This window comes from Podarcis gaigeae (genome assembly GCF_964106915.1).
Source record: "Podarcis gaigeae genome assembly, chromosome: 13".
NCBI classification, from domain to species: Eukaryota; Metazoa; Chordata; class Lepidosauria; order Squamata; family Lacertidae; genus Podarcis; species Podarcis gaigeae.
This window is the reverse complement of record NC_139689.1, coordinates 38,229,201-38,243,208: the sequence shown is the minus strand read 5'-3', so window position 1 is coordinate 38,243,208 and position 14,008 is coordinate 38,229,201. Positions and strand designations below refer to the sequence as shown.

Below are 14,008 nucleotides of genomic sequence, written 5' to 3'. Positions count from 1 at the left end.
AAAGTGGAACAGTCACTTCCGGGTCTGTGGCGTTCCAGAGCCAAAACATTTGAGAACTAAGCTGTTCGAAAACCAAGGGATGACTGTATACAGTGGTACCTCAGGTTACGTATGCTTCAGGTTACAGACTCTGCTAAGCCAGAAATAGTGCTTCAGGTTAAGAACTTCGCTTCAGGATGAGAACAGAAATCGTGCTCTGGTGGCGCAGCAGCAGCAGGAGGCCTCATTAGCTAAAGTGGTGCTTCAGGTTAAGAACAGTTTCAGGTTAAGTACGGACCTCCGGAACGAATTAAGTACTTAACCTGAGGTACCACTGTATATCTAATAAGTTCTGTCAGATTCTAGTTTAGTGCAGCCAAATAACTTTAGGCCCGTGGCCCTGAGGAATTCATGAAACTACCCAAATGTTCTCTTCAGCAGATTCTAGTTGGCCACAGAAGGACAAAGTCCTAAAAGGCACAATATCCGGGTACTTTGACCTCTTGTTTGCTGTAGCCAAAAAAGAGAGAGCTCTGTTGACTTACGGTGGTCTGCAACGGCAGCACTGCAAATGTCATCAGAACAGAAAGGGGAGAGAGTGATAGAGCAAGAAAGGGAGAGGAAAGAAGAGTGAATCAAGAAGTAGAGGAGAGAACAGATCCTGGTAGGTAAAGGTAAAATTTTTTACAAAATTAAGAAGAAAATTTCCCGCGGTGCAGGTTGCTGTGTTAACAATTGGGCCCTGGGTCTGGCAGAAAGGTTGGGAAAATCACTTTTATAAGAGGTGGAGGGATGGACACAATATTTGTGAAGTTCAGGAGGAAGTGCTGCTGGAGTGCTGGATTAGGGCCTGGGAGACTGGGCTTCAAATCCCTGCTCAGCCATAAAGTTCCCTGGGTGATCTTGGGACAGTCGCGATCTCTCAGCCTAACCTACCTCACGGGGTTGTTGAGAGCCTAGGAGCCAATTCCTAGGGGCCAATATATCTTTGTCTCCCTCCCCACCCATAAAATATTTGAGGGGGCTGCCCATCCGCCAAGTTGGCACCCTTGGTTAAGATGGAGAGGAAGAGAACCATGTACAGTGGTACCCCAGGTTACATATGCTTCAGGTTACATACACTTCAGGTTACAGACTCTGCTAACCCAGAAATATTACCTCAGGTTAAGAACTTTGCTTCAGGATGAGAACAGAAATCGTGCAGCAGTGGTGCAGCACCAGCGGGAGGCCCCATTAGCTAAAGTGGTGCTTCAGGTTAAGAACAGTTTCAGGTTAAGAACAGACCTCCAGAACGAATTAAGTACTTAACCCGAGGTACCACTGTATACATTACCTTGAGCTTTTTGATGGAAAAGTGAGAAATAAATGTAATTCAATTTTTTTTTAATAAAAGAGGTATCAGCAGGTTTAGGGGAGCTCCAAAGTTTGCGAAAGTACGAAAATTATTGGGGGGCAGGGAAGCTAGGATTTGACCTAAATCCATGAGGTTGATGTGGCCTTGGGGGGGGGGGACCACGTGCTGGCAACCTGTGTTGTGGATGGGACGTTTTATTGGCGGACACATTTTCCCAGGCTCGCATTTCCCCACTTCCTGCGCAGGTTCATCATCATAGAGGAAGCCATGCTGATTACTGTGGTCACCGCATGGCTTTGCGTCGTCTCTCATGCCACCCCGCTTCCCAACGCCGCTGACGTCCTCGGCACTCATGCTCCTCCAGTCGGGGACGAGGAGTTCCTGTCTCCCCGTGTTGTGCTTTCTAGAAGCGAGCCGACCACCCAACCCTTGTCGGATGCTGCTGAGGTGACGTTGGCCGTGTGTGACAGCACGAGCGCTTGGGTGGCAGACAAACATACAGCTGTGGACATCCGTGGCAGGAATGTGACGCTGCTCTCTGAGTTTCAGACGCCTCAAGGCCGGCTGAGGCAGTACTTCTTCGAGACCAAGTGCACACCCAGAAGGGGAACTGCGGGCAGTTGCCACGGGGTGGATCGAAACTACTGGATCTCTGAGTGCCAGACGACCCAGACCTATGTGAGGGCTTTCACTATGGATTCCAAGAAGACTGCTGCCTGGCGCTTTGTCAGGATAGATGCAGGGTGTGTCTGCAAAATACGACCGCAGCAGCAAGACGCAGCGGAATATGGCGGGCAGGAGACATCATAACAGGCTTTACTGGGGCAGCGGGCGACCCTAGGAGGCCTTAGCCACAGGTCTTTGGGGATAAGAGCCCACAATGCCTTCCCTTTCCCCTTTTGAAACAAATAAACAAATGGGGCCATCCCACCCCCCATCTGTGCCAGGCAGTAGCCAGATTCCAGAGTCATGTTTCCATTGGGAATCGAGACCTGTTGGAGATGGTCATGTCTTTAAGAAAAACGGCTTCTTAACACCTATTCACGCCCGAGTCTCCTTTGGAGAGCATTAGATCTCAAGAGGGGCTTGTTTCCCCAGCAACGCTGAGATGAACCCCATCTCCCTGCCTCCATCCCAAGCTGCCACGATAGCCGTCACACACTCTCTCAATAGGTTCTACATATTTCCTCCTCCTTGTTCCTAGAACACCTCTTGCCCCAAGCAATTCCTCCTCACCTACCTGCTCGCTCCCCCTACCCAGTTCCAAGCCTAGTTTTTCAAAAGGGCATGTTTTTCCTGTGTGACATCACACCACAGGCACCAACTCTTAGGGGCCAAGGGGGTCTTTGCCAATAACATATTTGAAGGGGCCGGGGACCCCCAAAGTTGATGGGCACTGCCATTAAAATAGTACACATTGTCAGTGTTTGGGGGGAAAAAAAGGTTCTGACCTCCTTTTTACTCCTTTGCCTAGTCCTCAAGCCTTAGTTGGCACAAAAGAGTCTTTGAGAAAGAGTACTTTGCAGAGTATTGCTGCTTTTATTCCTAAAAGTCTTCTTCTCCAACCACGACCGACAGCTTTGTACATATCAAACACAACCAGCTTTCTAACATCCAACCAACTCACACCCAACACTATCATTGAACACTCTATATATACAGGTACAATTTGGTGAAAGGTTGCATGAGTCATTGTAAGCCGCTAACTCATGCTTAGTTCTTTTAGCATTAAAGAAATAGCGGCCAATTTTTAGCCGTGACACACATGCACTGTGTCATGTCATCAATTATGTGGGGCAGGGCTCCCCCCCCCCCATTTTAATTCAAGTTAGCCCTCACTGGTTTTCAGGGTTGCTAAGAACATGCATGAGTCCCCTGGATATAGGGCGGTACAGTGGTACCTCGGGTTACATATGCTTCAGGTTACATACGCTTCAGGTTACAGACTCCGCTAACCCAGAAATATTGCCTTGGGTTAAGAACTTTGCTTCAGGATGAGAATAGAATTTGTGCAGCAGGTGTGCAGTGGCAGCAGGAGGCCCCATTAGCTAAAGTGGTGCTTCAGGTTAAGAACAGTTTCAGGTTAAGAACAGAGCTCTGGAACAAATGAAGTACTTAACCTGAGGTACCACTGTATATAAATTCAATAAATAAACCAATAAAATGCACCCCACCCTCTCCAAATCCACCCCACCCACCTGGAACTCCAAAAGTGAAAGTGTGCTCTGACCCTGAGTGCCATCGGATGGCTGAAAGTAAAATAGCAAGTCTTTATTTTTGGAGGTGTGGGTTGCAGTTGATGGGTGCTCCGTAGGATTGCACATGAGCTTTGGGCATCAGAAGCCTTGGGGGAGTCCCTTAGCTCTTGCAGAAGTACAAAAGCCCTCTAGAATAACATCATAAGGAACCCTGCCTCCAAGTAGCCTGCATGTTCACTGACTATTTATGGATTGATTATATTCATATCCTACCCTTTTTCTCCAAGGAGCTCCCGGTTTTGCCCCCTCCTCATTTGATCCCCACAACAATCCTATGGGGCAATGACTGGCCCAAGGTCACCCCGTGAACCTCATGGCTGAGTGGGGATTCGAACCCTGGACTCCCAGGTCCTAGTCCGATGCTCCAACTGGGAAAAGCAGGGAGGAAGAGGAAATGGAATGGAGCGGATGGGATTCTGAAATTCAGCTCTCCACTCTGCAACGTTTCCACTATCCACAACATCTTCCACTCCTTAGAAGATATTCCCTTCACTGGTCCCTGCATCTGGAGGGACCAAGGTTCCCCGCCACACCTGTGATAGCTGGAAAACACACGATTTGAAGAAAGCACCCAACTGTAAAATTGCAAAAGGTTCTCCTTTTTTAATTTCTAGGAAGGATTAACTGCAATGTTCTTTATTGCAAGGTTGCCCTTTGAAAAGAGCCCGGAAACTTCAATTAGTACAAAACGCCAGATTGTTATCCGGCGCTTCAAGATCAGAACTGATTCCATCTGTACTGATTGCCTGTTTGTTTCCGGGCTCCATTTAGCAGTGCCAGCAATGACCTTTGAAGCCCTAAGAAATGGCTTAGGACCAGGTTACCCCAGAAACCATTTCCTCCCTGTAATGAACGTGTCCTGGCTTTTAAGATCCACACAAGAGGCTCTGCTCTCTTAAACAGTCCATACCTGAGACGGGTCTCTTGCAGCCCTAGCAGACACATTGTTGAAAATGTTCTTGCTTCTTTTGTTGCGTTAAAGAGCTTTCTCCTATCCAATTTCTCTGAGCAGGGCTGTCTCTGCCCGCTGCCCCTTGGAAGGCCTACACAAAAGTATCAATGGTGCATGACGTATCTCCCTGGGAGCTAACAAGGCTTGGGGAAGGTTGGAAGAGCTGACTCATCAAGGTCTCTGCCCGCATACCCTCCAACATTTCTCCAGTGAAAATAGGGAAGTCTATTCCCTAATGATAATAGCAATAACATTATTATTTATACCCTGCCCAACTGCCTGGGTTGCCCCATCCACTCTGGGCGGCATCCAACATATATATATATTAAAACATTAAACATTTTAAAACGTCTCTACACAGGGCTGCCTTCAGATGTCTTCTAAAGATTGTATAGTTACTTATCTCCTTGGCTTGGGGGGCGGGTATGCGTAACTCCACACCCTCCAACATTTCACTGATGGAAATAGAGACATCCTAAGGGACACGGGTGGCATTGTGGGTTAAACCACAGAGCCTAGGGCTTGCCAGTCAGAAGGTCGGCAGTTCGAATACTCGCGACGGGGTGAGCTCCCGTTGCTCGGTCCCTGCTCCTGCCCACCTAGCAGTTTGAAAGGACATCAAAGTGCAAGCAGATAAATAGGTCCCGCTGCGGCGGGAAGGTAAATGGCGTTTCCGTGTGCTGCTCTGGTTCGCCAGAAGCGGCTTAGTCATGCTGGCCACATGACCCAGAAGCTGTATGCCAGCTCCCTCGGCCAATAAAGCGAGATGAGCGCTGCAACCCCAGAGTCAGCCACGACTGGACCTAATGGCCAGGGGTCCCTTTACCTTTAAGGAAAGGTGGGACATTCTGGGATCAAATCGGAAACAGGGAAGGCTTCTGTAAATCCGAGACTCTCCCTGGAAAATAGGGACACTTAGAGGGTCTGTCACACCCTCCAACTTTTCTCCAATGAAAATAGGGATGACAATAACAACAACAATGGGTTTGCTGATCGTAAGATCGGTAGTTCAAATCCGAGTGATGGGGTGAGCCCCTGTCTCTTTGTCCCAGTTTCTGCCAACCATACCAGCACAAGTAGATAAATAGGTACCCCTGCAGCAGGAAGGTAAACAGCGTTTCCATGAGCTCTAGTACTCTTCTCGGTGTCCCATGTGCCACAAGTGGTTTAGTCATGCTGGCCACATGACCCGGAAAAGCTGTCTGTGGACAAACACCGGCTCCCTCGGCTTGAAGGCGGAGATGAGCACCACACCCCATAGTCGAATTTGACTGGACATAACCTTTCAATAATAATATTAACAACAATAAAAATGTTAATAATAAATATGTCTTCTAAAGGCCTTTGAACTGCAATAACTGCTTGCTTTGATCAGTGGCCATGGGAGGCAGGCAGTGGGGCGTGTGGAGACAGAAAACAGAGGTGGGACGTGATCAGATGTCCTAGAAGAGGCTGATGGGAGTTGGCATCCAACACCAATGGAACGGGCACAAGTCCTCTGCCCCTGCCATACTGCAACATTATGTTGCAGCTCCCATTTGTGCGTGCATGCAATGAAGGATAATAAGAACCATCAGCCTCCGACTGAAGTTACAGTCCCGATGCAGGCTTACTTGGGAGCAAGGTGGAAAGGGCTGAGGGACCGGGTAGGGGCTTACTCCTCAGTAAACACGAATAGGGTGGGCTGCACACAACAAGGGATTGCACCCCACCCGTTAAGCCACGGCCTTTAGCACTCAGTAGCAACGATCCTGAGCAGGCCTTCCGGCTCCCAGGAAATCCAGGTGCAGCCCTGGCTCCCCCTTCCACAGCGGTCCAGCATCCCATTGGGACTCATTAGGACCGGACCGGATGGAATCCAGGACTCGATCAAAGGGGGCGCTAGAACGCCCGGCTGCCGAGCGTTCCATCTCCATGGCGACCTTTGTCGCTAACGTTCCAGGGGCCCCGCCCCTTTCCTGGTGCCCAGGGTACCAGCCTCCTCCTCCTTCTCCTCCGCCCGGCCGCCCGGCAACCATGTCCCAAAAGCGGAGGCGGACATGGCGGGCACTTTCTCCGCCTTCCCCTTCGACTGGGAGGTGGACTCCCCGACGCTAGTGCCCCGGCAGGGACGAAGGCATGACTGGAGGCTGACCAGCAGCGGAGTGGGGCTCAACTACAGCCCCCCACTGCCCTTCCCGCCGCCCTATGCACGAGTGAGCCAAAGCTGGTGACTTTCAGGGGGATGGCCGATGCAATTCGGATTAGTGGAAGCGATGTGGTTTGTAGCGGGGGACTGACACCCCCTCCCGCTACCTCTAGGCATAGCTGTCAACGTTTTCCATTTTTTACAGGAAATTCCCTTATTCCGAAAAGGATTCATCGCAAGAAAAGGGAAAAGTTGAGAGCTATGCCTCTAGGTCATGGGTAGACAAACTAAGGCCCGGGGCCCGGATCCGGCCCAATCGCCTTCTAAATCCGGCCTCCAGACAGTCTGGGAATCAGTGTGTTTTTCCATGAGTAGAATGTGCCCTTTTATTTAAAATGCATCTCTGGGTTATTTGTGGGGCCTGCCTGGTATTTTTACAGGAATAGAATGTGTCCTTTTATTTAAAATGCATCTCTGGGTTATTTGTGGGGCATAGGAATTCATTCATATATTTTCCCACAAAATACAGTCCGGCCCCCCACAAGATCTGAGGGACAGTTGACCGGGCCCCTGCTGAAAAAGTTTGCTGACCCCTGTCTAGGTACTCTGCAGGCGGGCTAATGCTGCCTGGAACCAGAACTCCTGCGGGAATAAATGGGTCTTACGGGGGGGGGGGCAGGGTCTTGGTTCTATTTTTTATCCATGCACCCATTTTCCCATTTCCTGATGGTTTGTCCCATTGCTGCCCTTTACGCTCTTTCCCCCACCTCCTCCCTCGCACCCCCGTTTCGCTCATCGCCAGTCTACAATCTATGAGCCGCTGCCCCCAGCATCTGAGAAAGTCTTCCAAGATGAGGTCATCCCACGCTTGACAACCACCTCACAACTCGCTTATGGCCCGAAAACCCACGGGGGAGTCCTGGCTCACCCCCGCTACTCTGTCGCCTATCCTCACTGGGACGTCCTCTACAACAAAGATTTGAGAGAGAAGGTGAGGGGCAAGCAGGAAGCTCTGAGATCTGGGAAGGGGAACAGAAGCCCAAATGGTCAAGGGGCGCATCCAGATGACCAGTGTAGTGAGGATTTGTCCGCATTTGTTTGCAGGGGGATTAGACAAAGTTGGCAATTTAATCTGCTTTTGTCATGATTTGCTTTCAGGGAGGTCAGACGGTGTTGTGTCAACCCAAGTGTTATGGGAACTCCCACTGTGTTTTTCCATGCCACTTTGCTTCTTGCAAAAAGTACGATCTTTTGCAGAAGCAGGTTTGTTGCACAAGAGTTTCCAGCCAACTAAACCGCACACCCTGAATTTGTGACTGAATCCCACCCCCAAATAATGACAGTTCTTGAAGTTCCCTAGGCTTGGTGGCTTTACTGAGGAGGGAATGGGTGGAATGAATCCAGTCTATAAATTACAGCCTGGTTCTATGTGAGCTTACTCAGAAGTAAGTTCGATTGAGCCTTGGCATAGCCAGGATTCAGGCGGAGCAGGACCGAGTTACCTGCACCGCAATTGGCCAGTTCACAGAAGCCATTCCTATTGCTTTGTCAGGTTCCCAGTTGCATCACTAGAATGCGTCACAACATCACCCAAGTGACCTCAGCAGCAAGCATTTCAGTTTCAAATATTCTGGTTATTTCTACTTTTAGCTAAGTATTTTTATTTACTTACTTGCAGCCTACTTGGTCTGAAAAATCACAAGCCCCCCTTTCTGTTCATTACGAAACATGATAATATTAAGATTAGAAGCATCTGCTCCTGTATGCTTTTCTAGGGTTCCTTTATTTTAATTTAAAGATGTATGCAAATGGGTACAGAAGTATTCGCATGCATGCCCAGTAAAGTTAAAGGCAGTGGGTGACACACACACTTAAAAATCCCCCCCAAAAAAACCCAATTGGACACATTCTGTCAAACTCCGCCCACTAGTGTCGATGAGCAAGCAGTGGTGGAATAGCAGTGAATACCTGTGACTGAAAAAAATGGGTATGTATGCCAAATACAAAACACACAAAAAATCAGACCTGAGGAGCAAGTTTGCTGTATAAAGCCCCAATCTAGAAAGACACTGAATCAGCTGAAAATTCAGGGAGTAATCTCGAAATATCATTGATCGAGCCCCACACACCCCTTACTCTGCGATTGCAGTCCAGGCAGAAGAACGGGACAGGGGGCTGAGGATTCTGCAGAGAGTTTTCCAGAAGCCCCTGTTCTTTTTCTTTAATAACTTTTTTATTCAAAATTAAAACAAAACATATTATCCAGAAACATATCATCCTTATTCCCCCCCCATTTTTCCTCCCCCTCCCTCCCCCCACAGAACCCCACCCCCCGACTTCCCTCAGTTCCAGTCTTTGATTTCTCTAAAAATGCTGCTTTCTGCATGTTACACAGTTGTATAGATCCTCAAACTATTTAGCGGATTATTATCAATAAAAAGTTTGTGAATGTTTATTCAGAGCCAGCCAAGGAGTCCAGTTCGCTTTGTTGCATCTTCAAATACTTTGTAAAGGGTTCCCATTCATCTTTAAAGTCACAGTTATCCTTGTCCCATAGTTTATATGTCAGTTTTGCCAGTTCTGCATAGTCCATCAATTTTTCTTGCCATGATTCTTTAGTTGGGGTTTCTTCAGTCTTCTATCCTTGTGCTATTAAAACTCTCGCGGCCGTTGTCGCATACATGAAGATGTTTTTCAGCAGAAGCCCCTGTTCAAGGAGAAGAACGAAGAGCCTCAAGTGGCAAGGTGATGGCGAGACAAAGAATCTTTCCTCCATGGCTCTGTTCGAAGACACCGGGCTGGAGGAGGCAAACTCCTCGAGGCAAACGAGGAAACATTTGCATGAGAGGGTGTCCTTGTGCAGTCATGGTGACTGTTCCCCAACCCCTTCTTCTCTATACCCCTGTTTCTGCTCTTCTCCCCGACAGCTGCAGCTGAGAGCATGGAGGTTCCCGCTGACCATGGGCAACCAGAAGAGCGAAACGAGGGAACGCTACCCTGGCTGGCCCAATCTCCCACAAGAGCCCACTTTCCATGCTGGGCCTCAGCCATTTGGCTTGGCTGACCATCACCTGGATGGACCATCCAAGGTATCTGGTGTTTCTGGAGCAGAGAGAGGACATCCCCCCTGTGCTGGACATCTTCTTCCTTCTGGCCAAGACATCTTTGTGTTCTGTTTTAGGTTAACCAGTTGACAATCTCTACCTAAAGGATGCTTGGTTTTGCATAGCTTACAAACAATTGCTTGCATATATATTTAGGGTGTTAGGGAAGGGGGTAGTGCCTTTGTTAGGGGACATGTTGTGCTACCTCTGGGGTGCTTTGTTCACCTTTGGTCCCCACCTGCACTCAGCTCTCACCTGTGGCTCCAAGAAGCTGTCAGTATACGACAGTGGCCACACCCCAGGAATGCCTTTGACTGGCCGGCTAAACCAGGTGAGGGTTGGCTGATGGGTCTCAAAGCCTCAGTGAGTTAGGGGCTTTAACATGCATGCCAAGACAGGCTCTGGCAGAATGAACAGATGTGAGCAATTGGGGGTCCAGCGGTCAAGACGGTAGTTTCTGCACCATCTGTAGAAGGAAGTGAGAGGCAGATGGGACTTGTCAGACTGGGAAGGTAGCCCATCTAGGAGAAGGAAAACTGATCCAAACCTCTGCTGGCTTGTGGGATATCTTCAGGAGTAGAAAAGGCTAAGGAGTTGAAATATACTCGCAGTCGAGTGTGAATTTCATGCTCTTTATTCAGCTCCTAGTAGCAATGAATGAATCTTTCCCCAAAACATCTAGCTATATATACATTATTTACACAATGGGCCCCGCGTGATTGGCTAATTCCGGGCTGCTCCTATAGGCCAATCAGGTTGCGCATTCACCTCCTCCAGAAGCCTGATTGGCTGCTCCTGCAGGCCAATCAGGTCGCTGAGTCACTTCATCCAGGAGCCTGATTGGCTGCTCCTGCAGACCAATCAGACTGCTGCATTCTGGATCCTATTGTTCTAGGATTCAGCTCAGTACATAACAGGAGTGAAGTAAACCCTACACAAATCCAGAGTGGAGTCCTTAAGACACGTTGTGCACCTCCTTCCGGCAACTCTTGCAGCCCAGCTGGTGCCAAATGTCTTGCTCTGCTGTCCTTTGGACCACATCAGTGAGGCCAGGGGCGGATGGATCTTGTCATTTGAGCAGCCCAGGACCTCCATACGCACTGCCCAGGCTTGCGCCCCAGGGAGGTCAATTTGGCTTCACCCCCAGAGGTGCACTCCATTGTCTCTTGAGACAGATGGATTCCAACAAAAGCTTGCACATCTTTCCCTGCTACCCATGGAATCAGACCAATCAGTATCCATTATTTCCTGGCGTGTGGGGAAAGTTGGTGCTGCCTGCTTTTAGTGGGAAGGAAAACCTGTGTCCCTCCAGATATTGTTGGACCCCCGACTCCCATCAGCCGCTGCCAATGCAGTCAATGATGTGAGAGGTGATGGGAGCTGTTGTAGTTCAACAACATTTGCAGTTCCTTCTCTATCCCTGGCCTAACTGCTTATACAGTGGTACCTCTAGATACGAACGGGATCCGTTCCAGAGCCCCGTTCACATCTAGAGGTAAACTTATCTAGCGACGGCACGTCTGCGCATCCACGTGTCGCTTTTCGCCACTTCTGCGCATACACGTGATGTCATTTTGAGCGTCTGCACATGCGCAAGCGGCGAAACCCAGAAGTAACGCACTCTGTTACTTCCAGGTTGCCGCGGAGCACAACTCGAACGTGCTCAACTTGAAGCAAATTTAACCCGAGGTATGGACTGTATTTGGGTTATCCTCGGTGCCTCTGCAGCAAGTTCGAGGTGGGATTCTGATCTTGGCATTGGGCCTTCCCTATCCCTTCCCCATCATGCCTGGTCTTTTCTTTGACATCCTTCTTTATTTTGCTGGCCTGCCAATCAAATGATTTGTTTGATATCTTATTGCTGCAGTTAATTTCGCCAATTCTAGAAATTCAGCTACTTTGAATGACCAGTCCTCTTTTGTGGGTGGCACTCAAGAATGTTGCGTGGTAATACCAGGCTTGGTTGGGGTTGTCCGCTATGGTGGGCTGAGGAGTTTAAGACTTCCACGCACAACAGAGGCTTTGTTCTTTTGCTCTCCGCAGTCCATTGTGGCCAGCACACGGAATGAAGAGATGGCAGGCAAACCTTTCTACATCCGAGACAAGGCAGTTCTGCGGCTGAATGACCCCTATTACTCTGTCACCAGCCGGGACTTCCATCCCTTCACTGAGTAAGTAGCACTTCCAAGGTTCTTTCCCCACCCCTTCACCCACCCCAGACACCTCTGCCACTGCCTACACTCCCTTCCCATAATCCTCTAGGGTGCAACTGCAAGAAGTGAGGTTACAGGGAACCAGGCAGAGGGCCTTCTCGGTAGTGGCTCCCTCCCTGTGGAACACCCTCCCATCAGATGTCAAGGAAATAAACAACTATCTGACTTTTAGAAGACATCTGAAGGCAACCCTGTTTAGGGAAGTCTTTAATGTTTGATGTTTAATTGTGTTTTTAATGAGTGGCTGGGGAAACCAAGCCAGATGGGTGAGGCATAAATATTATTTCATTTATTTATTCATTTATTTATTATCTCGTCTCTGAACCCACATTCCACTCTTTGAACTTTGTTTGCTACCGCTATGACAACTTGTTTACAATGGCACAGAACTTGTCTTTTTTAGGTTGACAACCATAGTTAACGTGCCTTGACAGCTGGATAGCTCAGCTGGCTGGAGCGTTTGTGCTGATAACGGCAAGGTTGCAGGTTCGATCCCCATCAGGGACAGCTTGTATCTTCCTGCATTGCAGGGGGTTGGACTAGAAAAACCTCAGGGGGCCTTCCAACTCTGTGATAGCTGTGATTATGGCAGATGTTGGCTGTTGCCCAATATATGTATGGTATCCCTTTTGCTGTCGAAATAATAATAATAATAATAATAATAATAATAATAATAATAATAATAATAATTATTATTATTATTATTATTATTATTATTATTATTATTATTATTATTTTATTTCTATCCCGCCCTCCCCAGCCGAAGCTGGACTCAGAGCGGCTAACAACAATAAAAGTAACATAGCATTCTAAAATCAACTCCCTCTCGCTATTCTGGCTTCTGGGATTGCTGCACAGCCTGCATTTGCTCCATAAGATGCACACACATTTCCCCTTACTTTTTAGGAGGGGAAAAGTGTGTCTTATAGAGCGAAAAATACGGTAAGTTATTCCCAAATAATATCATATTCTGCAGCGCCAAGAGTAGCGGTGTGTACACAGGGAGCCCTTCCAGACAGTATTCTCTCCTTTAAACTGCTTGGTTTCACCCCACTTTCAGCGAAATGGACACATTTTGATCCCTCCTCCCTCCTCTCTCTCCTGCAGCAAGGAACGACAAGGCTATGCTAGGAAGGATGCTCTCTCGCTTCAGCGGTGTGGCGAATACCCCGTGATCCGTGATCCTGAACCAATGCGGGACATCAAGGTGTTCCTCAAAGCAACCCGAGTGCCCCGTCTGGGGCCACACATACCTGCCGTTCCCCACCGGGGTCTGCTTCCCCTGACCCGAGAATCCTACCAGCCTCCCCATGACTACAAGCGCACCTGGGACCGCTTCTGCCCGGTGGAGAAGCCTCCCACGGTCTCCTGCCGGGTGCCTGCGGTGGAGATCATGTGCGTTCCTCTCATGTATGAAACAGAGTATAAATGCTATGGCAGTGGCAAGCCCATGCCGGTGTGAGAGGGCAGGGGCAGCGAGCATTTTGCAAGGATCAGGCAGAGCAAACCTACAGAATCCATCATATCTAGCATTTGTGTCCGTTTTGCAGAGATGACCACAGAGGCTCTATTGATATTGTTAACGCTGCACATATGGGCAGAAATTTGGATGAATAAAAACAAACTCTTCTTTGAAATAAAAATTATCCAGTCCAAAAATACAGTTCGGAAAGCTTTACTTGCAGAACTCAAACTTCATTCGACTTCAAGCAATAAATTTACATCCAGTTTGTTGCATAATATACTGATGCCGGCATAGGTGAAATGTCTTAGATTATGAATATCTTCCAGAACTCAAAATTAAAGGTTCTTCTCCATTTCAGCCTCCATTCAGCTGAGGCTGTTCTACCAGAGAGAGGGAGTAAAACATCTATTCTCTCCAGTAGCTTGAGAACAAAGATACACTCCTCCCAAGATAGAAGACCACTGAGTAGCATGTGCTTGTAACACATACATATTTCAGGTGTTTTAAACACCATGGGACTGAGCCACGTAGATATACTCACTAATTATTAACTTG

General features: G+C 48.4%; 1 protein-coding gene and 1 long non-coding RNA gene across 2 annotated transcripts in view; both read left to right on the top strand.

Annotated features, from left to right (window-relative positions):
* LOC310830275 overlaps positions 1-14,008 on the top strand; it is a 274,706-nt gene that overhangs the window by 232,975 nt on the left and 27,723 nt on the right. Inside the window, exons 2-3 of the long non-coding RNA XR_014557522.1 lie at positions 265-643; positions 1,579-3,012. This is a non-coding gene — a long non-coding RNA (uncharacterized lncRNA). The remainder of the gene's footprint in view (positions 1-264; positions 644-1,578; positions 3,013-14,008) is intronic.
* Positions 6,494-13,647, top strand: SAXO3 (stabilizer of axonemal microtubules 3). The gene is made up of 5 exons (XM_083709802.1): positions 6,494-6,738; positions 7,474-7,662; positions 9,599-9,760; positions 11,819-11,946; positions 13,096-13,647. Exons 1-5 carry the CDS (start codon positions 6,583-6,585, stop codon positions 13,448-13,450), a joined length of 990 nt encoding a protein of 329 aa, XP_083565928.1. The 5' UTR covers positions 6,494-6,582; the 3' UTR covers positions 13,451-13,647.

Bases quoted from the DNA above. Each gene is read 5' to 3' on its own strand.
- SAXO3 (XM_083709802.1), top strand. From the start codon at position 6,583: ATGGCGGGCACTTTCTCCGCCTTCCCCTTCGACTGGGAGGTGGACTCC. The intron at 9,761-11,818 runs GTATCTGGTGTT...TGCTCTCCGCAG, and splicing joins ACCTGGATGGACCATCCAAG to TCCATTGTGGCCAGCACACG. The intron at 11,947-13,095 runs GTAAGTAGCACT...TCTCTCCTGCAG, and splicing joins GACTTCCATCCCTTCACTGA to CAAGGAACGACAAGGCTATG.